The sequence below is a fragment of the Entelurus aequoreus genome, linkage group LG05 (assembly GCF_033978785.1).
Source record: "Entelurus aequoreus isolate RoL-2023_Sb linkage group LG05, RoL_Eaeq_v1.1, whole genome shotgun sequence".
NCBI lineage: Eukaryota > Metazoa > Chordata > Actinopteri > Syngnathiformes > Syngnathidae > Entelurus > Entelurus aequoreus.
This window is the reverse complement of record NC_084735.1, coordinates 45,244,802-45,269,135: the sequence shown is the minus strand read 5'-3', so window position 1 is coordinate 45,269,135 and position 24,334 is coordinate 45,244,802. Positions and strand designations below refer to the sequence as shown.

Here is a 24,334-nt window from a genome sequence, read left to right as displayed (position 1 = left end):
TCCTATCATTTTTATGTTTTGCTTATCATCAAAAAGTCATTCATTTCCAACAAAGACAGTTCAAATAAATAAAAACAGGAATACATTAAATTAAATTGTCACAGTAGGGCTTTAGCACACAACATCAAGATATTCTATTGTAAAGAATATTACTTTCATTTTGAGCAGGTGATTTTGACACGACGCACATTAAAAAAACAGAATTAAAATAAAGCGAGGTCATGGATAGACTGATTGCATATTCCCAAGCAGTGACCAAAATCTACCTTAAAAATGTCTAATCTATCAGACACCAAATTTTATGTTCCCCAACTGTATTAATCTAATTTGTTTAAAATGAACTTTTGGAACTTGGCAAAAGCCTGAAGTGATGATATCACTCATAACATAAATTCTGTATATTCAATAACAAATGCACCATAACCAAAATAAATTCCTACATTTTGAAAATGCAGTTCATACAGTTTGAAGCAAGTCTAACTTACCTCCATGCATGTAACCTACTTAATATTTTTAAAAAAAGCAAAATATCCAACAGTAATTTTGTTTGTAAAAACTGTAAACTAGTAAAACAGCCCATAGAGTATGATTGCAGTGGAATATTTTTTGATTTTATTGTTTACTTAAAGACCTACTGAAATCATTTTTTAAAATTGAAACGGGGATAGCAGATCAATTCTATGTGTCATACTTGATCATTTTGCGATATTGCCATATTTTTGCTGAAAGGATTTAGTGGAGAACATCGACGATAAAGTTCGCAACTTTTGGTCGCTGATAAAAAAAAGCCTTGCCTGTACCGGAAGTAGCGTGACGTCACAGGTTGAAGGGCTCCTCACATTTCCCCATTGTTTACACCAGCAGCGAGAGCGATTCGGACCGAGAAAGCGACGATTACCCCATTAATTTGAGCGAGGATGAAAGATTCGTGGATGAGGAACCTGAGACTGAAGGACTAGAGTGCAGTGCAGGACATATCTTTTTTCGCTCTGACCGTAACTTACATTGGATTCCACACATTCTCCTTTTTCTATTGTGGATCACGGATTTTTATTTTAAACCACCTCGGATACTACATCCTCTTGAAAATGAGAGTCGAGAACGCGAAATGGACATTCACAATGACTTTTATCTCCACAACAATACATCGGCGGAGCACTTTAGCTACTGATCTAACGTGATAGCATCATGCTTAAATGCAGATAGAAACAAAAGAAATAAGCCCCTGACTGGAAGGATAGACAGAAGATCAACAATACTACTATCAGGAGACACCGAACCAAACACTGGACCTGTAACTACACGGTTAATACTGTGCCGCCTGTCGAAGCCTAGCAATGCTGTTGCTAACGACGCCATTGAAGCTAACTTAGCTACGGGACCTCGTCCGAGCTATGATAAAAACATTAGCGCTCCACCTACGCCAGCCCTCATCTGCTCATCAACACCCGTGCTCACCTGCGTTCCAGCGATCGACGGCGCGACGAAGGACTTCACCCGATCATCGATGCGGTCGGCGGCTAGCGTCGGATAGCGCGTCTGCTATTCGACTCAAAGTCTTCCTGGTTGTGTTGCTGCAGCCAGCCGCTAATACACCGATCCCACCTACAGCTTTCTTCTTTGCAGTCTCCATTGTTCATTAAACAAATTGCAAAAGATTCACCAACACAGATGTCCAGAATACTGTGGAATATTGCGATGAAAACAGAGCTGTTTGTATTGGGATACAATGTGTCCGAATACTTCCGTTTCAACCATTGACGTCACGCGCAAACGTCATCATACATAGACGTTTTCAACCGGAAGTTCCCCGGGAAATTTAAAATTGCACTTTATGAGTTAACCCGGCCATATTGGCATGTGTTGCAATGTTAAGATTTCATCATTGATATATAAACTATCAGACTGCGTGGTCGGTAGTAGTGGGTTTCAGTAGGCCTTTAAGGGATCGGTGGCATTTTCAAGAAGAGAACTTAGTCCTGTCATATGGAGGCAGTTTGTCCGTAAAGTCTGCACACAAGGAGTTGAGTTATAATTGCATCAAGTTACAGTAGACCACCCACGAATAGTAAATAAACGTGAAGAATTGAGACACCGGTTATGTTATATTTCACTAATATAATACAGTCTGGGGTAACTACACTACGCCAGCTCGCACCACCCCTCCAAACCCTAGTATGAAGTTGACTTGTCTGATGTCAGATCAATATTTGCAATAAAAGTGACTTGTAATTTTTAAATGAATTTTAACTACACCAACCCTTCCCATCTTTTTAATCTTCATTGTCAAATAAAGCTAACAAGCCAAATGCATAGAATAAATATGCTCCACACATGTATTAAACATCTTCATTGTAAAATGTCAAGGCACTAATTAATAAAAATGATCTGTAATGTTGGTTGAATCGACGTGCAGGCTTATGCTTTAACTTTGCAATCAAAAACATGCACGTGTATTAGAGCTGTGCATCTCGTGCTCCTTTCCTGTGGACGGAGAGCACAAATTAAAGCTCTAAGCCTGTCAAACCACACACATACTAACCTGTACTCCGTATTATACGAGTATGTGTACGTTTTTTATTATAACAGATCTATAAATCACGACTAGTGTAAATGAGAAGAGTTTCTGAAAAAAATACTATTTTTTGGAGAGCAAAAGCACAAATGGGCAGATTTTCCCACAAAGGAAAAAAGCTATTTTTTAAATTAACAAAAGTATTGTTTGATTTTTAAATAATAATAAAAAATATTTTTTTAAATTAAAAATATTTTTAATTTAAAAAAAAAGTACTTTTCTTTTAAAAATGCAATTTTTTTTAATTGAATAAATGCATTTTTAATATATTAAAAATTTAATTTTTAATATAATATATTGAAGTATTGTTTGCAGTAAATTAATTATATTACACTATATATATTATAACATGTTAATATTCCACTGAAATAAAACGTGATTTCTTGAATATATGCATTTGTGCCATAGTACACCCTGCAAATATGTACTTTGTTGCAAATTGATCTACGACTACTGCGGAACCTGTTTATGTCCATACTCCTGCCATCAACATAAGCAGCTGTCGACATAATCAAAACTAGGCCTTGTAAGCACATTTATTTCTGGTATAACAATGGGTGATAATAAAGTTATGTTTTAAATACGGCAGTTTTTTGACATGGTTTTCGTCAGCTGATTGATTTCTAGTCTGATATCGTACATTCTTATCTAACAGAGCTGCTGTGCTCATTTCACTGGTGCACATAAGCTGGACTGACTTAAATGTGTAAATGGCTGCCAAGTTTGGTAAAATAATGACATTTAGGACAGCTTATCCCTAACATCTGCAAGGTTCCATGCATCAGTGTCCTGGCACACATGCGTTTGTGTGGACGGACCATGCAGCTTCAGTCAGGACGAACCGACAGGTCAACACTTCCACCTTTTGCAACCTAACTGACCAAGAGCACCACTGTGGGTCGTTTTGTCTTTTTCAGTGGAGTGAAGAGAATGTGATGTGATGCTTTGGTTCTGCACCTTGAGGAGAGAGAGTGGAGGTGTAGCGCTGGCCCGTGTTGCGTGGAATGGTGGGACCCCGCTTGTCCGCTGATGATTTCTTGTCAGCGTTAACGGACGAGCCCACGATGTCTTCTGTTGTTTTGATGGCGTTCACAGACACTTTCTCTGCTGCAGATTTCCTGGATTTCTTCTCCCGTTGTCCTGGCTTGTCCGCCTTGTCTTTGGTCCGCTCTTTCCTGAATTCAACAATTCGTAAGTTAGCTGGGATCTTTAAAATCCACAATACATACATTAAGTCATGGCTGTCCAAACTTTTGCAGCACACTATCTGAACAAAACTTAGCTTTATGTTTTTTTTAAGTCACAAAGCAAATAAGTGTAATATCTAAAAATATCTATCACTGGTTCTCAAACTTTGTTCACCAAGTACCCCCTCAGAAAACACATGGCTCTCCAAGTACCACCAAAATAACCAACATTAAAATACAGTAGCGTAGTAGGTCTAAATATTCATCAAAAACAAGGCAACGGTTTTATCGAACAAGTATATTTAATCTTAAGATTACACACAGTTTGAAGAGTAACACTGTGTTTGAACATTTAATTAAGTGTGTCGTAGGTGTACCATTAGATGGAGCCCACGTACCACAGTTTGAGGATCGCTGATATATATATAATATCAATTAATTTAATTCAGGACCAATACAATCTAGCTGCGGGTAGGAAATTGCCCCCCGGCCACACTTTGGAAACCCCTTCTTTAGGAGCATAAACTTTAGATGCTGCTCACTTTTATGCTTTTAGCTATGTTATTGTGTTTAGGTTCAAATTGTGGTTGTAGGTTGGGCTGTGAATCTTTGGGCACCACACGATTTGATTGGATTCTTGGGAGTAACGATTTGACTTAGAATCAAATCTCGAGTCAAACCGATTCGAGACTCAATATCAATACTTTTTTTAATAACACTGGGTGCCAGTTCTATGATTAGGAAACTACATTCCCCCATCAAATAGACAAACAGCTCTGATAAATGTTTATATCAATCAAAAGAAAACAAGTTTTGTTTAATAACATTTTATCTAAACATTTAATAAATTCAAACAGAAATAAGGCAACAAGAGAATTATCCCACACTTTTCTAAATTAAATCTGTACAGCAGATATGTGCATCTACGTCAACAATATGATTTGCCCGAGTAGCTGGACAGGACAGATTAAAAAAAATATTTTAGATGTATATATATATTTTTAAATGAATTTAAGAGGAATTTCACTTTTTTGGAATTTTGCCTATCGTTCACAATAATTATGAAAGTCATAACGACGGATGGATTTTTTAAATTCATTGTAACTCTTAGATAAAAGTAAATAAAGTCATTTTACAGCGCAGCCAATAGGACGTCCTCTATTCCGCCCATAAAACCCAATAAAAAAACATTCCAAAAGCGCCAACAATACTCCATTTACATTTTGTGTATCACTAATATTTTGTGTATCACTAATACCAAGTATTAGTGATATTGTTACTATAAGCGCTACGACAGACAAACTATTTATAGCGGCACACAAGCCTGTGTACAATTTCGACTTGATGGACTGTCGAGGTGTTTCCTCACTACTTTGCTCCCTGGACGTTTATTGTAGATCATAAATCATGCATCTCACCTGGACAGAAGAAGTCTGAGGATGTACACATTGACAGTTGGTACACTTTGACAGCCATTTTGGAGCCGGAAATTGAGAGAACGACACGAAAAGACGGTTGGTCCCCTCCGTGCCCCCGCCCCTTTTCTTCGCGAGGATTATGGTCGTTTTTAATCTAAATGGGACTGTATGAACATTTTAGCAGTCGACATTCTAATGACAGCAGACCTTGTACAGTATGTGGTGTTTTATTATGTTTGTTAGCTCTCATGAAGTCTGCAGTGAGTAGTAATCAGTGATGAAAAAAAAAAGCAAACATTGTGATGCGTTTTTGAAATTATTGTAAATTATAAGATTATTTTATCTGTACTGTAAAGTTATTATAAAAGTTATTATAAAATGATCAAAATACGTAAATACTAAATGTTATTATAAATGTGCCTGTTACTACTATACATATATACATACATCATGTATATAAAACCTTAAAGAAGAACTGCACTTTTTGGGGAATTTTGCTTATCACAATTATTATGAGACACCAGAAGACAAAAGTTTTTGGTTTTTTTCTTTCGCTTTCTAACATATAAATATCGGCTCGTTTTAGGTGGCTAGCAATGCAGGTGATGGGAGCCATTAATTCTGCCTTTAAATCACTTTAAAATGCATTCAAAAACCATCAACAGTGCTTCATTTACGTTTTGTAACCTATATAATAACCAAGCTGTAGCAACATTGTTATTGTAAGAGCGAACACTGAGGAACTCTTTTTCTAGCGTAGTAACATATCGCCATGCTACGGTATTAGCCGTAAAAGCTTGCTACGGAAAGAGATAAGATAGCTTCTACAACAACACAAAACGTGTTTGAGTTTGTAATGCACAACACTGCGATAGGACACCAATCTGTACTGACTGAAAAACAGGAACAATCATATTCCAGTATCTGTAAAGTATTAGCACACATTTCATGTTTTGTTTGTACACAGCTGAGCCAGCCAGACAGCGTATGTACTGTAGTTGTAACAACACGCATGACGTGCTGTGTGTATCATGGCCGCGGACGTTTCCTGTTGATTTTGGTAAGCAATCCATTTATGTCGAAATAGCTTGGCTCCAAGTTCCATATTTGAAGCGTCAAAATCGCTTTCATCTATAAATGCCGATGTTTGTATGCCGATAAATGCTTTAAAATGTAATATCGGAAATTATCGGTATCTGTTTTTTTATTATCTGTATCGTTTAGTTTTTTTAAATTTTGTTTTTTTATTAAATCAACATAAAAACACAAGATACACTTACAATTAGTGCACCAACCCAAAAAACCTCCCTCCCCAATTTACACTCATTCACACAAAAGGGTTGTTTCTTTCTGTTATTAATATTCTGGTTCCTACATTATATATCAATATATATCAATACAGTCAGCAGGGATACAGTCCGTAAACACACATGATTGTGCGTGCTGCTGGTCCACTAATAGTACTAACCTTTAACAGTTAATTTTACTCATTTTCATTAATTACTAGTTTCTATGTAACTGTTTTTATATTGTTTTACTTTATTTTTTATTCAAGAAAATGTTTTTAATTTATTTCTCTTATTTTATTTTGTTATTTTTTTTAAAAAAGGACCTTATCTTCACCATACCTGATTGTCCAAATTAGGCATAATAATGTGTTAATTCCACGACTCTATATACCGGTATCGGTTGATATCGGTATCTGTAATTAAAGAGTTGGACAATATCGGAATATCGGATATCGGCAAAAAGCCATTATCGGGCATCCCTACTTTCATCCCTTCTACCAGCTTCCGTCTGCTCCAATGTCTCACTCTCCATGCTTGCTTATATCAGCAGCAGTATATTTAGCTACAAAAGTATAAGGTTGTAAATCCTCATTTGTCAAAAAATAGTCGTCTTCGTTGTCTGTTACCAAGTCTGCCATGATTAGAAAACGCACTTGTGTTTTATTCCAGAAGCAGAAACACACATTTGTTGTCAGAAGTCAGACATGCGCTGCTGTGGAAACAGAAATCAATGCTCGGAAAAAATCAGTCCCGGGAATGATTAAAATTATCAAACATATTGTTATGAATGTGTCTGGTACTACATTATATATAGACTTGCACTGTGTATATAAAACATTAATGGAGGGTTTTGAAATTGATTTAGAGGGCTTTGAAGGCTAAGCACCATTAGCCGCATCTTTCAAGCGTTTTTTATCATCTTTAAAATCGTTTTAAAAAAAAAGATATGTGTTTTCTTGTCTCTCATAATGGCTGTGAACGATTCCAATAAAAAGTGCTGTTCCCCTTTAATGGAGGTGGTTTTAAGGGGTTTATAGGCAGAATAGAGCGGCTCCCATAGGCTCCATTGTAAGCGGACTTTTGATCACATTTATTTAATATTTAGAATACAAAAAAAATTGTCAGGTCTCTCATAATAATTGTGGATGATAGGCAAAATTCCCAAAAAAGTGCAGTTCCCCTTTAAGACTCGTTAAAAATAAGAATCACAATTCTAAAATAAATGTTTTCCCCACACCTAGTTATAGGTAACAAAGCATATCAGTGTAGTATCTAATAATATACAATATCTCATTGAATTAATTATATCTTTACAAAACCAAGTACTGTACATGCCAGACCAAAGGTCAACAATTTAAAAAGTGTAAGACCACTGGGGGGCACCAGAGGAGGTCAGGGGAAGCGCAGCAGTTTGGGAAAACTATATGTAAAAGTGTTTGAACCTTCTAAGCCAACTTCAGCTAAAAGGCAAAATATGATGCTTCAATGAGAGAAGAAACAATCGATGTCCTGATGCAACTTTTTCACTTCCGATACGAGACCAATAGTGGAACCTTGCGTGTTGGCCGATATCGATATAAATGCAATATGATATCAGCAGAAATCACAGGAGATACTTTTATTATTTTGTAGTGTGGAATGTTATGAACGTTTTGATCAAGTGAAATTACTCAGAGAGCAACGGTAGGTATAAAAAACACTAACCTTATGACAGATTTATGCTTCTGAAGTGCAGTGTTAATTTGTGTTTAGTACACCTAGTGGTCGTAATAATGCATTAAATTAAAGGCGTGATGCAGTAAGTTGAATGATGCGGACACGTTTGTTACTGGACACTTTCTGATACGCTTCTGCCTTGAGGACTTTGTATATGTAAGTTATATGCAACTATGTTTTATACTTGTTTATATTGACACGTCATGTTTTAGACTGCAATATTGTTCAATTTAGGACATTTATTACGTATGTTTAGCATGTGTGCTATTGTGGGCTTAGCTGTGGTGTAGCTGCTCGCTTGTAGTAGCCTATAGCCTACAATGTTTACCTTTTGTAAATGACTTCACTAAAATATAAGAAAATACCAACTTTGTGTGCTTATCGTAGGACATTTAGATGTTAACTGGCTGTCCAGCTTTGCACAGGTAAACGCACTTCAGGGCTGCTTGTATCAGAGATTTCAGATCCAATATTTATTTTTTTTGCTCATATTGAACAGATACCCAATATCAAATCAGGACACCTCCAGGGAAACAGTATGATGTTTGTATGTTAAAAAATATATATTTGTTGGGGGTAAAAAGCGAACATTAAAATGTTTATTTTGGAAAAAAAATGCTTATATAATTATTTAACTAACAAATAAAATTCCAACGTGTTATGGTATTTTTTCTTTTAGGGTTATCTCCAACTGTTGCTTTTATGTGGCAATTTTAAGATTATTAATTCTTGCTACATTACATGTTTCTTGTCAACTTTTTCATTTCACTTTTTTTCGTTTTCAAAGTGTCCCCAACAATTTAGAAATATTTTTCTGTGTAACCAGGCCAAACATGAAAAATGTCCATACAATGATTAAATGTTTTTAAAAAAAATGCTATTCCACATTTGCGCAAAGTCGTACTTGAAATTGATGATTTCAAACTTCCTTTCTCTGTAGAAGGAGCTGGTGTTCATCATGTACAGTAGTATCATATCACAGACGAAAGCTCCCTGGAAGGAAATTAGATTTTTTTGTAAACAATAGAGCAATTGGTGTATTTTAGTGTACAATATAAATGACTCACTATTCCCAGGAGAGCAACACCAGAACCAATGGCGATTATTGTAGGAACAATATTGAATTTCCCGGCCTGAAAAAAACAAGAGTAAAATGATGATTACAAGAATTTCTGCTCTTCACAAACTTCTCCAATGAAAGCTTTTACCCGGCCATTTATCATGATGTCAAAGCGAATTCCATACACTTTATACAAAGTGCGAAAGGTTTCCCCGTGTTGATCCTTAAAATACCTGGCGTACCTGCAAGGCAATAGTAACATTCCATGGGTTACTGAGGAGAGAAAGAAGAAAAAGTAGTGAGAGGACGTACCTGAAGTTGTATCCTGATGTGACCGAGTTGTTCAAGTTCATATCTAAGCGGGTGAAGCTGTATGCTGGGTTACACTTCGAGTAGTCCTTATCCAGATCGCAGTACCACTCAATTAGAATACCAACAGAGCCACCCTGAAATGAATAAGGAATACATCAACTCTGCGTCTGTGAATGTTGCTCAAATGACACATTTAAAACAAAGGTATATGTCAGTTACATTTGTAAATGACAGTATTTTATCATTGGCAGAATTGGCCATGTTGCATGTGCATGTTTTCAGGCTTGTCACTGACAGTTTGGTTATGTTTTAGTTTTTCCTCAGTGGTTGTGTTTTATTTCCCGTCAGTGCTCTTATTTTGGTTCCGTTTCCTGCTTGTCTCCCTGAGCACTGTTTCCCCGCACCTGCGGCTAATTGGCAGCCGGGCCACACCTGGTGTCAATCAGTCGGCTGTTATTTATACCTGCCTCGCCCTCCGGTCAGTGCTGGACAGGCACGTGCACACATAGGGCCCTATGGGTGCTCGAGCCCCTGCCCTTTTTTGCCTCGTCTTAAAAAGTGCCCTCTGCCTGTGTGTGTGTTTTTTTGTTTTTTTCCCTTTAAACAACATTAATAAATTCCTGTCAGAGATGTAAAAAAAAAAACAGCGGTACAAAAACTCTGCGTTTTCTTTTAATACCGGGTTGTTTGAGCCTGCCGCTTCCGCCAGAGAGAGAGAGAGGGCGAGTGAGTGAGTAAGTGAGAGGAGAGAGAGCCAACTGCGCCCCTGAGACGTGACAGTGGAGCAACTTGAACCTGTGAGTTATGGTCTAGTCGCCGTTCACTTATTCAGCATCTAATATGGGTAATATTTCAGAAAAACGCTGTATTATTCTATTATTCAATGTGTCAGCTTCTGTTTTTGCCGGACGTCGGAGCACGGCGCATCAATTGAGCACGGCACATCAAGTCCGCACAGAGCAGAGCGGATCGTGCGGGACAAAAAGTAGTGAACAAAATACAAAATAAAACACCGGGTTAATTTTCAAAATAAAATGCACTGTGTTTACGGCGGATCACATTTTTCTCACAGTAGAGTTTTAGATATAAAGTTTATTGTGACTTTGCTATTACCAGGGGCGTCACTAGCTCTTAAGGACAGGGGGGGCTTAGCCCCCAGAGATGCAGGATGCGAGCGAACGTAGCGCACGAGCACAAAACTTCACAAACGGCTAACAAAGACTTTGAAATTATTCATTGTTATTATTATTATTTCAATCGGTTTAGTTTCAATCTGTGTTCAGTACAACAACAAACATGGGTTTGCACAGTGACATTTTGTTTACAGCATCAACAAGAAACAATTACTTGCATGATCCTTCAAGATACACTGAAACACAATGAAAGTCATGGCATTAGCCTTTATGTTTTTAAAGGCCTACTGAAATTAAATGTTCTTATTTAAACGGGGATAGCAGATCCATTCTATGTGTCATACTTGATCATTTCGCGATATTGTCATATTTTTGCTGAAAGGATTTAGTAGAGAACATCGACGATAAAGTTCGCAACTTTTGGTCGCTGATAAAAAAGCCTTGCCTGTACCGGAAGTAGCGTGACGTCACATGTTGAAGGGCTCCTCACATTTGCACATTATTTACACCAGCAGCGAGAGCGATTCTGACCGAGAAAGCAACGATTACCCCATTAATTTGAGCCAGGATGAAAGATTTGTGGATGAGGAAAGTGAGAGTGAAGGGTTAGAGTGCAGTGCAGGACGTATCTTTTTTCGCTCTGACCGTAACTTAGGTACAAGGGCTCATTGGATTCCACACTCTCTCCTTTTTCTATTGTGGATCACGGATTTGTATTTTAAACCACCTTGGATACTATATCCTCTTGAAAATGAGAGTCGAGAACGCGAAATGGACATTCACAGTGACTTTTATCTCCACGACAATACATCGGTGAAGCTAATGTAACGGAGCTAACATGATAGCATCGTGCTTAACTGCATATAGAAACAGAAGAAATAAGCCCCTGACTGGAAGGATAGACAGAAGATCAACAATACTACCAAACACTGGACCTGTAACCACACGGTCAATGCTGTGCCGCCTGGCAAAGCCTAGCAATGCTGTTGCTAACGATGCCATTGAAGCTAACTTAGCTACGGGACCTCGACGGAGCTATGCTAAAACATTAGCTCTCCACCTACACCAGCCCTCATCTGCTCATCAACACCCGTGCTCACCTGCGTTTCAGCGATCAATGGCGCGACGAAGGACTTCACCACGGGCGGTATAGCTCGGTTGGTAGAGCGGCTGTGCCAGCAACTTGAGGGTTGCAGGTTCGATCCCCGCTTCCGCCATCCTAGTCACTGCCGTTGTGTCCTTGGGCAAGACACTTTACCCACCTGCTCCCAGTGCCACCCACACTGGTTTAAATGTAACTTAGATATTGGGTTTCACTATGTAAAAGCGCTTTGAGTCACTAGAGAAAAGCGCTATATAAATATAATTCACTTCACTTCACTTCACTTCACTTCACGATGACCGGTGCGATCGGCGGCCCGGAGACGGAGGAAGTCAACCCAGACAGGTGAGGACAGCGGCGCGGCGGCGGACGGCGTTGTAGCTTTCGACGACACCCCGGCCGCCATCAGAGTCGGCAAGAAACATATATTTCCCCAAAGTTACGTACGTGACATGCACGCACGTACGGGCAAGCGATCAAATGTTTGGAAGCCAAAGCTGTACTCACGGTTGCGCGTCTGCTATCCAACTCAAAGTCCTCCTGGTTGTGTTGCTGTAGCCAGCCGCTAATACACCGATCCCACCTACAGCTTTCTTCTTTGCAGTCTCCATTGTTAATTGAACAAATTGCAAAGGATTCACCAACACAGATGTCCAGAATACTGTGGAATTATGTGGTGAAAACAGACGACTTAAGCTGGCCTCCATGCTATTCCAAAATATCTGCTTCAACCCGTGATGTCACGCGCAAACGTCATAATACCGAAACGTTTTCAGCCGGAAGTTTCCCGGGAAATTTAAAATTGCACTTTTTTCCGGCCGTATTGGCATGTGTTGCAATGTTAAGATTTCATCATTGATATATAAACTATCAGACTGCGTGGTCGGTAGTAGTGGGTTTCAGTAGGCCTTTAATTCACAACATAGAGGCTAATGCCACAACTTTCGCTCACAATACAATAATTGTTTGTTCCCAAATATTTTGAAGTTGCACATATAACATTTTGGGCACATATGTGACTAAAATGGTTGTAAATTCAAGCCCTGGAAATATTACTTAATTACTTGAATTAAAGTAATATCTGGATCGGGATAATTTGGCTTGTATATAATATATTTATATATTTATTATGGCAAGCCGTTAAGGAAATTAAATATATATGGAAGTCTGAATAGAAATGAGAAACATTTATACATAAGAAAGACTTAGTCTGCTGATCTGAAAAAGAACCAAAGCTGTCAAAGAGCTGAGGGACCATCTTCAAAATACAATGCTAAAACAAATAATGCAAACAATAAAATGTAACTTCCAGGGCTTGAGATTAAAGCAGTCCCGTCGTCCCGGAGACGGTAAAAAAAAATGCACGGGACGAAATTAAATGCTCCCCGGGACGATGGCTTTTAACCATTTTTTTTCTTTTTCTTTTTATGTATTTATTCATTTTACATTTTATATTAAATATCTTGGTTTTTCCACCCTCTGAAAATCCTATGAAATGTTTAACAAGCCATCCTATAATAATACAACAGCTATTAATGTAACAATACAATAAAACAAATATATTTAATGATGTTGTTTTCATTATTTTAACAATAGGCAAATATATATTACTTTATATAGATTCTACAAGAAACACAAAACTTAAAAACTAAATTATTTACAATTGCAGACACAAGGTTCTTGTTCTGCAGTGCTGTGTGCTAATGTGCTTCGTACATCTGCCAGACCGCAAGCAAGGTCGCAGAGAAAATGCGGACTGGTATTTGAGTGATGTGGGCATTTTCTATATGAACAAGTGGAATGGATTGGATACCGACGCACTAAAGGGGCTCTCTACCTTACACTATGAAGTGAGGGGAAACTGAGTGAATAATGACAGGTTATATGATTATTTATTTAAACTCATATTCGGCCCACTTTATAATGAATATGTCGGCATGTATTTGTAAAAATAAAAAAAAAAGATTTATTTTTTTATTTTTTTTTAACTCCAAATTATTTAGGGGGGCTTAAGAACATTTTAGGGGGGCTTGAGCCCCCCTAAAATAGGCCTAACAACGCCAATGGCTATTACTGCGTGGGTTAACAAAATAATAATAATAACAATAATAAGAATAATAATAATGATAATGATAATGATGATAATAATAATAATTATTATTATTATTATTATTATTAATAATAATAATAATAATTTCAGCATTCTGGGCATATACGATGTAGGTTATCTGTTAGGAATATTACCATCTGTATTTAAACTTGATTCATGTTGATTATGCCTGCAGCACAATGCCAATAAAAGAAAGGATACAGCCCTCTACTGGCCCCTTGTCAATATTTTTGGCCCTGTATTGCGTTTCAGTTGTTTAGTCTGAGCATTAAGTGGGAAAGACCATAAGTTACAACTTGATGGTGTTTTCATCAAGTTAAGGGAAGAAGGACAGATTTTCACATTGAAGTTTTTTCCATTTGGGTATTTATTTTTGTATTTTTTTTCAAAGTTCATGTTGCACTGTTCAATGTTCAATATTAAAGTGCTTATCTTTAACAATAAATAGTTTAGTTTTTTTATTTTGTTGCTTTTCATGTCTTCCAAGCCTTTATGGTCATATGGTCATAATGTGAATTAACTCATTATGACCATAATTTGTTGACACAAAAGAAATGGCAATCACTTTTACCTACAAAGGACACACAGCTAAGTAGTTAGCTTCCTATTAGCAAATTTAATTTTACATTAATTTCCATATTGTGTAAAGGACCCAAAAAAAAAATTCCTGCCCTTTTCTGACTTTGAGCCCCTGAACCTCTATAATCATGTGCACGTCCCTGGTGCTGGAGTGTTGTTTGCTGTTTCCTGTATACTGTTTCCTGGTTCCTGATTCCTGTTTTCCTGCATTTTATTTTTGACATTAAAAGTCATGTTTTCAAGCCTGCCATCTCTGCATATTGGGGTTTGTCACCAACACTTCCTGACACATGTCATTGTTTTAAAGGCAAAATGTTTTTTTCTACATGTACATAATATGAGGCCATGTCCCCTGCACTTTTTCAAAAGACAGTTTTTGTTCGATGCACTTTTTGTTCTGAAAATTAGTTTTAAAAAGTAATTAATTCAAGTTACTTGTTACTTTACCAAAAAAGTAATTGAATTACTAACATAATTACTTTTTAATAAATGTAATTAATTACTAGGAAACTAATTAATGCGCTACTTAAAACAACTTTTTTTTAAATATTTGGAATATGCAGTTGAGGCGCTTTATATGAGAGCAGTGTGTGTATGTGTGTGTCTTTAAAAGGCGTGCCTGTTGTCGTGTAATGTCAATGACAGCACGCTCAGAGCAGCATTTTAGCTGAGCTTGGTTTGTTAGCTTAGCAGCGACCGCTCTTTTAAATGGGTTATACTTGTATAGCACTTTTCTACCTTCAAAGTACTCAAAGCGCTTTGACACTATTTCCACATTCACCCATTCACACACACATTCACACACTGATGGCGGGAGCTGCCATGCAAGGCGCTAACCAGCACCCATCAGGAGCAAGGGTGAAGTGTCTTGCCTAAGGACACAACGGACATGACTAGGATGGTAGAAGGTGGGGATTGAACCCCAGTAACCAGCAACCAACCATCCGATTGCTGGCACGGCCACTCTACCAACTTCGCCACGCCTTTTGAATCTTTTCACTGGATTGTGTTACCTCTGGTTAATAAAGAGACTGAATGAGCCTCCATGGCTGTCATATCTTACGAACACTGCTTTTTAACTTCCAAAATAATATTTCACTATTAAATTGAGACATGTCAAACACTAGCACCAGGCGAAAAATGGCCGCTCAGGCTGAACTTTTGTCCATTTCGACCGCCCACAAGCTCATTGGTTGTTTTTTTGGGGCTGCCTTCTTGCCAATGTGACAATCATTGCCAGCATGCAGTAGCTGACCAATCGGCAGTCAGATGCGAGATAAGAGAAAGTTGGTTTCCACACAGCAATTTGAGAAAGACAAATTAAAAAATCCAAACAACAGGAGTCTAATACTCCACTCAAAGATAGTTACGTTGTTCAGTAAGATTAACAAGGATATGGGAATAATGATGAAAATGCAAGTGTCTCTTCCGTCAATGGTTGTTCTGCATGCTTTTACACCAAAGTTTAACTGTGGTCATGTGACTGCCGGGCTCCATTTGATTGGTGAAATGGAGTCATGTGACAGTACCCGCTTGAGGAAGTCTCTCTAACCAGCCAAAACAATACAAAAGGTTATACATTAATATAATGATGAAAACAATAGAGATAAAACTCAATGTAACAGAGTTGAAGTAAAAAATCTTTGCATCAAAACTACTCTGACAAGTACAAATTAGCCAAAAAGTTATTTGAGTAAATGTAGCACATTACTATCCACTTCTCACCAGTACAAGTAACAAACTACTACGGTACTAAGAGTGTTTTTAAGAGTTCAGGTGCAAAAAATTCCATGTATTGCCTGTGTACATACAGGTAATGCACAGGATTCGTCTGTCGCCACTACTCTCTCTAATGACGAACTGAATCGTGCCTTTAGTCTGCTGTTGTTGTCTTTTGATGCAGCTTTCAATGTCATGATGTCATGATGCAGCGGTCCATGTAAACCCCGGAACCCCTGTCCCCTGTTTGGATTAAATGAATTCATTACAGGGATGGAATAAGCATTTCTTTGAAGAAAACCAATCTGTTTTCACTCATTTGTAGGGCCAGAAAAGGCACCATGAGTCTGTTTTTGCTGCAAAATTTTTACAAAATTATTAAAGTTCCATTTTTGTAATAGATGTGCATTTTTCAAATTGGGAGTTTTATTTTGGTTGTTAGAAATGGTTCAATTGCAATCCACAGGATGGCTGATTCATGAATAGTTCCACAAAAAACATTGATTTACTCAAAACAAAGAAAATCGACATGTCTGTTTTTGCATCTGAACTCTTCACTAATAATCTGGAACGCTTGTAAAAATGCAAATAATGTCTTGTGGAGTATATTTTGCTTGTCTACAACACAACATTACACTGTGAAGCAATGCTTAGTTAATTGTTACATTATTGGCATTGTGTACCTTAGCAGCCATGTCCTGAAAGTAATTTCCGGTCCATTTAACCAGGTCTCCAAGGCGAAAGATGGGACAGTAAGGATGAGTGACGGGATCGTATGAGCATGTCTTCAAGTAACTGTCATCAGACGTGTCAAGAACGTTGGACCTGGGGAGGTGAAGACAGCCGTCATTACAGGCATGTCATATTTTCATGCTTTTTAAGAATGGAACACACACCCACAAACAAGTCCATTTCAGCCTAAACACTGACGGAACATAAAACCACTGACACCAAAATGTAAATGTAATTGATTAGATCATCAGCATCATAGGCAGCACGGTGCAACAGGGGTTACGAAGGTCCTGGATGACATTTTACACTGTTGCTGTTGTTTAAATGCATTTCAAACATGTATACAGTTACAACATGAGACATTACATATTTAATCATTTTCTATTTTCTCATTTCAACATGTCTCAAAAGGAGTAGGAAGATGCTTTAATCCTACCCTTTTTCCACTTCATAGCAATTACTAATACATTTGTTCACTTCCTGTTCTCAACTTGCAACACAATTTAAATCACAGAATAATCAATACTACAGTTCTCATAATAAATATTGTATTTTTCGGACCATAGTGCACACCTTATGATAAGGCGCACTGCCGACTGTCTGTTCAGGGCTATTTTTAAACAAAAGGCACATGCATCAGATTATAAGGTGTAAAAAAGGGGTCAAATTATGATATTTTTTTTTCTACATTTAAAACACTTCCTTGTGGTCTAGTTAACATGTAATAAAGTTGAAATACCACTGATAGTCACAAACTAGGTGTGGTTAAAATACCCTCTGCATTTGACCCATCCCCTTGTTCCTGGGAGGTGAGGGGAGCAGTGAGCAGCAGCAGTGGCTGCGCTCGGGTATCATTTTGGTGATTTAACCCCCAATTCCAACCCTTAATGCTGAGCAGGGAGGTAATGGGTCCCATTTTTATAGTCCTTGGTATGACTCGGCCGGGGTTTGAACTCACGACCTACCGATCTCACGGCGGACACTCTAACCACAAGGCCACTGAGCATGTGTTTGGTGTAATGGTGTTTCTTTGGTCAAAATGTTGCATAGAATAGGTTTTACAGACCATCTTCAAGTCGCTTTCTGACCATCTCTTCAGGATGAGCCATTTTTGCAGTCGACATGTATCTCTTATGTGTGACTGCCAGCTACTGGTCACACTTATCAATACACCTTGTACCACATAAAATTGCTTCAAAGGCGGGAACCACAACCAGAATTAATACGAACATTAGGGGCACAAAGTTATAAGACGCACCGTAATTTTTGAGAAAATGAAAGTATTATAAGTGTGCCTTGTAGTCCGAAAAATACGGTAGTTAAATAAGTTGTGATTCGCGTAATGAGATGAATAATGTTATCTAATTTTTAATAGGGTTCAAAATGTTTATCAGGATTCTTCTTCTTTGTACTTTGTAAACACATTGAGTTTAAAACCGTTTCTTAAACTAGATCATATTAGTACATTGTTTGATTTCTTTAATAATCTCTTCCATATTTAATTCCACATACTGATATGTTAAAAGTTTTAAGTATTGTACGTGCATACAAATGTTTTAAGTTAGATTTGTCGTTATGGTTATTTATCTCCTCTTTGCTTAAGAAGAATTGATGTACACTCACGGTGAGCAGGTTATAGTTTGCTTTGTACATCATTTTAGCTGTTTGCAAATACACCAAATCGTTGAAGTTCAGTATTGTTAATTCGATAAATAAAGGGTTTGAATGTTTTCTATACCTAACATTAGGTGAAGTGTACTTTTGTAGTTATTTGATTATGATTTCTAGTCGTGAGATTCACCATTCAACAACCTGTCGTCGCCAAACTCACACCTGTCTTTTTGTCAAAGACAGTGGTTTAATAGGTAAATAAACAAGTTAAAATGCATTGTTAAAATTGTTTCAAAAGCTATGGTTAAAAGGTTAACGAAGTGAGTGCTCTTCTCGCATATAGATAATCTTTGGCATTTTATTCTCAGAGAACCACAAGCTAGCTCTAGGGCAAAAAGGAAGTCTGGCAAAACTCATCAAGCTGTGTGTGCTCTAAACGTTCGAGTCTTGGGAAATGTTTGTCTTGGCTACAAAGCACTTAAGTAGAGGTCACAAATGTTCCTGAAATGTTACTTTGAATAGGTTTCTGTTCAATTATCAAATAGCATGCAGGAATTTCCCTAGATGTAATTTATCATGGCACACCCACCACGGCAAGATAAATGCCGCCACACCTTCAGAATAAGTTTTATTTTTTATTTCTTAATAAAAAACTTGTTTTTTTTATATGAAAACAAATGTGAGTAATATATTGTATTAATGAATATACTGTATATAATCTATTATTTACATATTATTGGCCATAATAAGTTTGAAAAATATCTCAAATATCATTAAAAAATGTGCATCTGAATCACCTGTCAGAAGCGCTACAGTTGGTCACGCACCTGTATGATTGATTGATTGAGACTTTTATTAGTAGGTTGCACAGTGAAGTACATATTCCGTACAATTGACCACTAAATGTTAACACCCGAATAAGTTTTTCAACTTGTTTAAGTCGGGGTCCACTTAAATTGTTTCATGATACAGATATATACTATCATCATAATACAGTCATCACACAAGATAATCACATTGAATTATTTACATTATTTACAATCAGGGGTGTGGAGGGGGGGGGGGTAGGATATGGACAGCAAGTAGTGGACATAGAGAGAGAGAGAGAGAGAGAGAGAAAGAGAGAGAGAGAGAGAGAGAGAGAGAGAGAGAGAGAGAGAGAGAGAGAGAGAGAGAGATCAGAAGGCATAAGAAAAATAAAAAGTATCTGCATTTGATTGTTTACATTTGATTATTAGCATTTGATTATTAGCAATCCGGGGAGAGTGTTAGTTTAGGGTTGTAGCTGCCTGGAGGTGAACTTTTATTGCGGTTTTGAAGGAGGATAGAGATGCTCTTTCTTTTATACCTGTTGGGAGCGCATTACACATTGATGTGGCATAGAAAGAGAATTAGTTAAGACCTTTGTTAGTTCGGAATCTGGGTTTAACGTGGTTAGTGGAGCTCCCCTTGGTGTTGTGGTTATGGCGGTCATTTACGTTAAGGAAGTAGTTTGACATGTACTTCGGTATCAGGGAGGTGTAGTGGATTTTATAGACTAGGCTCAGTGCAAGTTGTTTAACTCTGTCCTCCACCTTGAGCCAGCCCACTTTAGAGAAGTGGGTAGGAGTGAGATGGGATCTGGGGTGGAGGTCTAGAAGTAACCTGACTAGCTTGTTCTGAGATGTTTGGAGTTTAGATTTGAGGATTTTGGAGGTAATAGGGTACCAGGAGGTGCATGCATAATCGAAAAAGGGTTGAACGAGAGTTCCCGCCAGAATCCTCAAGGTGCTTTTGTTGACCAGAGAGGAGATTCTGTAGAGAAATCTCGTTCGTTGGTTAACCTTTTTGATTACCTTGGTTGCCATTTTATCACAGGAAAGGTTAGCCTCTAGAATGGAACCTAGGTAGGTGACCTCATCTTTCCTGGTGATAACAATGTCACCCACTTTTATAGTGAAGTCATTGACTTTCTTAAGGTTGATGTGGGACCCAAACAGGATGGATTCCGTTTTACCCAAGTGTATGGATAGCTTGTTGTCAGCGAGCCAGGTGCAAGTTCTACAGAGCTCAGCACTGAGGATTTTCTCCACCTGTGACTTGTCTTTGTCTGATACCAGCAGTGCAGAGTCATCCGCAAACAAAAACAATTCACAGTCGCATGCCGATGACATGTCGTTTATGTATATTAGGAACAGTAAAAGTTCCAATATACTGCCTTGGGGGACTCCACAGCTCACCGAGAGGGGGGGGGACACGGTGCCATTCACCTTTACCACCTGCTCCCTCCCCTCCAAGTAAGATTGAATCCAGCTCCATGAGGTTTTGTTAAATCCGATTGCTCTGAGCTTATCCAACTGTATAGCGTTGTTAACGGTGCCAAAGGCCTTCTGAAGGTCCAGCATGACCATGCCGCAGTATTTACCCGCGTCCACCTCATGTTTGATGTGGTCGGTCAGATAGAGAAGGCATGTGTCAGTGGAGTGGTTAGTTCCGAAGCCGGATTGGAATTTGTACATGAGTTTATTAGGGGCAAGGTAACTATCGACCTGTTCACAAACTATTTTCTCCATTACTTTCGAAATGGAACTGAGAATAGAAACAGGTCGGTAGTTGCCAGGTTCCAATTTGCTTCCTTTTTTAAAGAGGGGAGTTACTCTTGCTATCTTAAAATCTTTTGGTACTTGGCCTTGTGTAATTGATAGGTTTATTATGTGCGTGATGATCGGGGCAATGATGGAGGCAGAGTCCCTGAGGAATCTGGAGGGAATATTATCAAGGCCGGTGGCCTTGTTAGGGTGGAGCGCGCTCAATTTTTTAAACACCTCATCAGCTGTGACCTAAACAAAGATGACAAGTAACTAAACAGAGAAAGTTGAAGATAAATGTATTTAAAGTTAATGAATGCATTTATTGTTCAAGCTTGTGAAAACTACCCTAATTCTCTTACTACCGACAATAACGTGTAACTTTCAGTGGCGTGTCTAGGGGGTGGCCTGATATCACATGTGCCACTCCTAGAATCCTATGGGCTACCCCAGGTGCCACCCCACTCAGAGGCAATTTGAAGCATACGTACATAGCGGAGTAAAACAGCGTCCGGTATTCTGTCCGTACATATCCTGCGGATGGCGGTAGTGTGCTTAATCCAGTACTGTGAAGAGCTGTGTGGAGGCTTCGAGGCGTGTGTCGAGTAATGTGGAGGCATTTCCGCAAAGCGTGTATCGAGGCTTGTTTCTTTACGTTTAGTTCTGCTCTCAAACACTACTGATATAGTAGAGGATAAACTGGATTGCATCACTGAAAGTTTCTCAAACAAATCAAATGTTCACACAAACATTTTACAAAGTGATCGCTGCAGACACAAGCATGGTACGATTGTATTCCACAAAATGAAAGAAGGGATATTTTTAAGAGCAATTTCCGTCTACACACTTGCGTTTTTCCCTGACTGTATTACCTTTATGAACCACTTATTTCGAGACTCTATGAAAGCTCTTCTCTATCTCTCAAAATTCTCTGGTCTGATGGGACAAAGATTGAACTTTTTGGCGTGAATGCCAGGCATCATGTTTGAAGGACACCAGGCACGGCTCATCACCAGGCCAATACCATCCCTACAGTGAGGGATGGTGGTGGCAGAATCATGCTTTGGGGATGTTTTTCAGCGGCAGGAACTAGGACAGTAGTCAGGATAGAGGGAAAGATGAATACAGCAATGTGCAGAGACATCCTGGATGAAACCCAACAATTCCCATCCAACCTGCTTGAGAGGTACTGCAAAGACGAATGGGCTAAATTGCCCAAAGACAGGTGTGCCAAAAAGACTTTAGGCTGTAAGTGCTGCCAAAGGTGCATCAACAAAGTATTGAGCAAATTCTGTGAATACTTATGTACATGTGTTCTTTTTATTTTTAATTAATTTGCAGAAAATTCTATAAAAAAAAAAAAACATTTTCACATTGCCATTATAAGATATTGTGTGTAGAATTTTGAGGACAAAAATAAATTATTACATTTTGGAATAAGGCTGTAACATAACAATGTGGGAAAAGTGAAGTGCAAATACTTTCCGGGTGCACTGTATGTATCATGTGAATAACAGTATGCAGCTAAATGCCATGCCGATCGAAAAACCTTTAACAGCGCACACCCACATCAGTGGTAACGTATGGGGTGTCATATAGCTGCAACCATACCATTAGCATGCCAAACTCTCATTTTAAACACGTGGGAAAAGTGTTGAATTTCCAGTACCAATTAAGCACATCCCTTTGAGATATGAAAGTAGTGAAGAAACTGACAGAAGATGCTGAATTTCAATGAGATCTTGTGGTGCATAATTACAATAACTGCTGTCATGTAAGTGCAATCTTTCAGCGCTTGAAAGCAGAGCTCGGGGGAGCCCCTCTCATGTGCCACCTGTCCAGAGTTAGGGTGTCAAGGACAGCTCAGATGACCGTTAGAATAGTGTTTGTATTAATAGAAGGCTTTCTCCCCCCGAAGCTATTTAAAGCGTCCATGGGGAGACATACTGTAAATGTCCCAGCTCACTCGCTCATCTGGGTGATGAAGGCTTGAGACCAGAGGCACGCCTCCCATCAGCACCTCACACCCACACTTACTTGGAGAACTCAAACTTTGGGAACCTGATGAAATTCTTGATATAAATAGTGAAGTTTTCAGCGTCTCTCAGTAAAGGCTCTCTGGGAAAGAGAAGAAGGGCGTATGTATGAGAGGAATGGCAACGTGTGAAAATCTCAGACCGAACAAATCCTCCCACTACTTTTACTCACATGGGTCTCTTGCGGTATTCTACGGGACACCAGGTGTAGATCTCACACGTCCCGGTGCTGTTTACACACAAGCCAGTTTTAATTCCTGATGAAGAGAGGGGAAACATTCTTGATGCGAAACGCAGACATGTTACAAATATTCACTTCTGTATATGTCTTAGGCTGGAAAGACCCCTCATATTTCAGCAACTGTATTCTATAGAGCAGGAGCCTTTAACGTTTTCCAGGCCAGGGACCCCCAAACTGATCCAGAGAATGTGCAGGGACCCCATACTAAAATTGTGATTGTGTTTTAAAGAAAGTTACCTTGTGATTGTGCAATACTGTACTAAGATATTCAAATAAAACAGCATAGCGCCGCTCATAGCTAACTGGCAACTAGCGCACTAATTGCTAGCTGACAACTAGCATCCTTATCATTAGCTAGCAACTGGCATGCTAATCACTAGCTGACAAAAAAGCGCACTAATCACTAGCTGGCAACTGGTGAGCTAATTGCTGGCTGGGAACTAACGGCTTAATCATGAGCTGGCAACTGACGTGCTAATCCCGAGTTGACAACTAGCGCACTAATCGCTAGCTGGCAGCTAGCACCCTTATCATTAGCTGGCAACTGGCACGCTAATCCCAATTTGACAACTAGCACAGTAATCGCTAGCTAACAACTAGCACCCTAATCACAAGCTGGCAACTGGCGCGCTAATTGCTGGCTAGGAACTAGCACCTTAATCATTACCCCGGAAATGGCGCGCTAATTATTGGCTGACAATTAATTCCCTCCCTGCTTGGCACTCAGCATCAAGGGTTGGAATTGGGGGTTAAATCACCAAAAATGATTCCCGGTCGCAGCCACCGCTGCTGCTCTCTGCTCCCCTCACCTCCTAGGGGGTGAACAAGGGTGATGGGTCAAATACAGAGAATCATTTCGCCACACCTAGTGTGTGTGTGAGAATCATGGGTACTTTAACTTTAACTAGCACACTAATTGATAGCTGGCAACTAGCATCTAACTGCTG

The 24,334-nt window shown here is 38.7% G+C and overlaps 1 protein-coding gene across 4 annotated transcripts in view; it reads right to left on the bottom strand.

Moving 5' to 3' along the window:
• Window positions 1-12: 12 nt before the first annotated feature.
• p2rx5 (purinergic receptor P2X, ligand-gated ion channel, 5) overlaps window positions 13-24,334 on the bottom strand; it is a 42,038-nt gene continuing 17,716 nt past the window's right edge. For 2 of the 4 annotated variants that reach the window (XM_062048221.1, XM_062048223.1), the window contains 8 exons: window positions 23,319-23,403; window positions 23,148-23,228; window positions 16,884-17,025; window positions 9,558-9,691; window positions 9,394-9,487; window positions 9,253-9,318; window positions 9,090-9,178; window positions 2,838-3,750 (listed from right to left, as the gene is read on the bottom strand). In XM_062048221.1, the coding sequence (XP_061904205.1) occupies window positions 3,489-3,750; window positions 9,090-9,178; window positions 9,253-9,318; window positions 9,394-9,487; window positions 9,558-9,691; window positions 16,884-17,025; window positions 23,148-23,228; window positions 23,319-23,403 (953 nt within the window). In that variant the 3' untranslated portion in view covers window positions 2,838-3,488. Of the gene's footprint in view, window positions 3,751-9,089; window positions 9,179-9,252; window positions 9,319-9,393; window positions 9,488-9,557; window positions 9,692-16,883; window positions 17,026-23,147; window positions 23,229-23,318; window positions 23,404-24,334 lie in introns of all 4 variants that reach the window. The other 2 variants (XM_062048219.1, XM_062048220.1) reach the window with 2 other exon arrangements.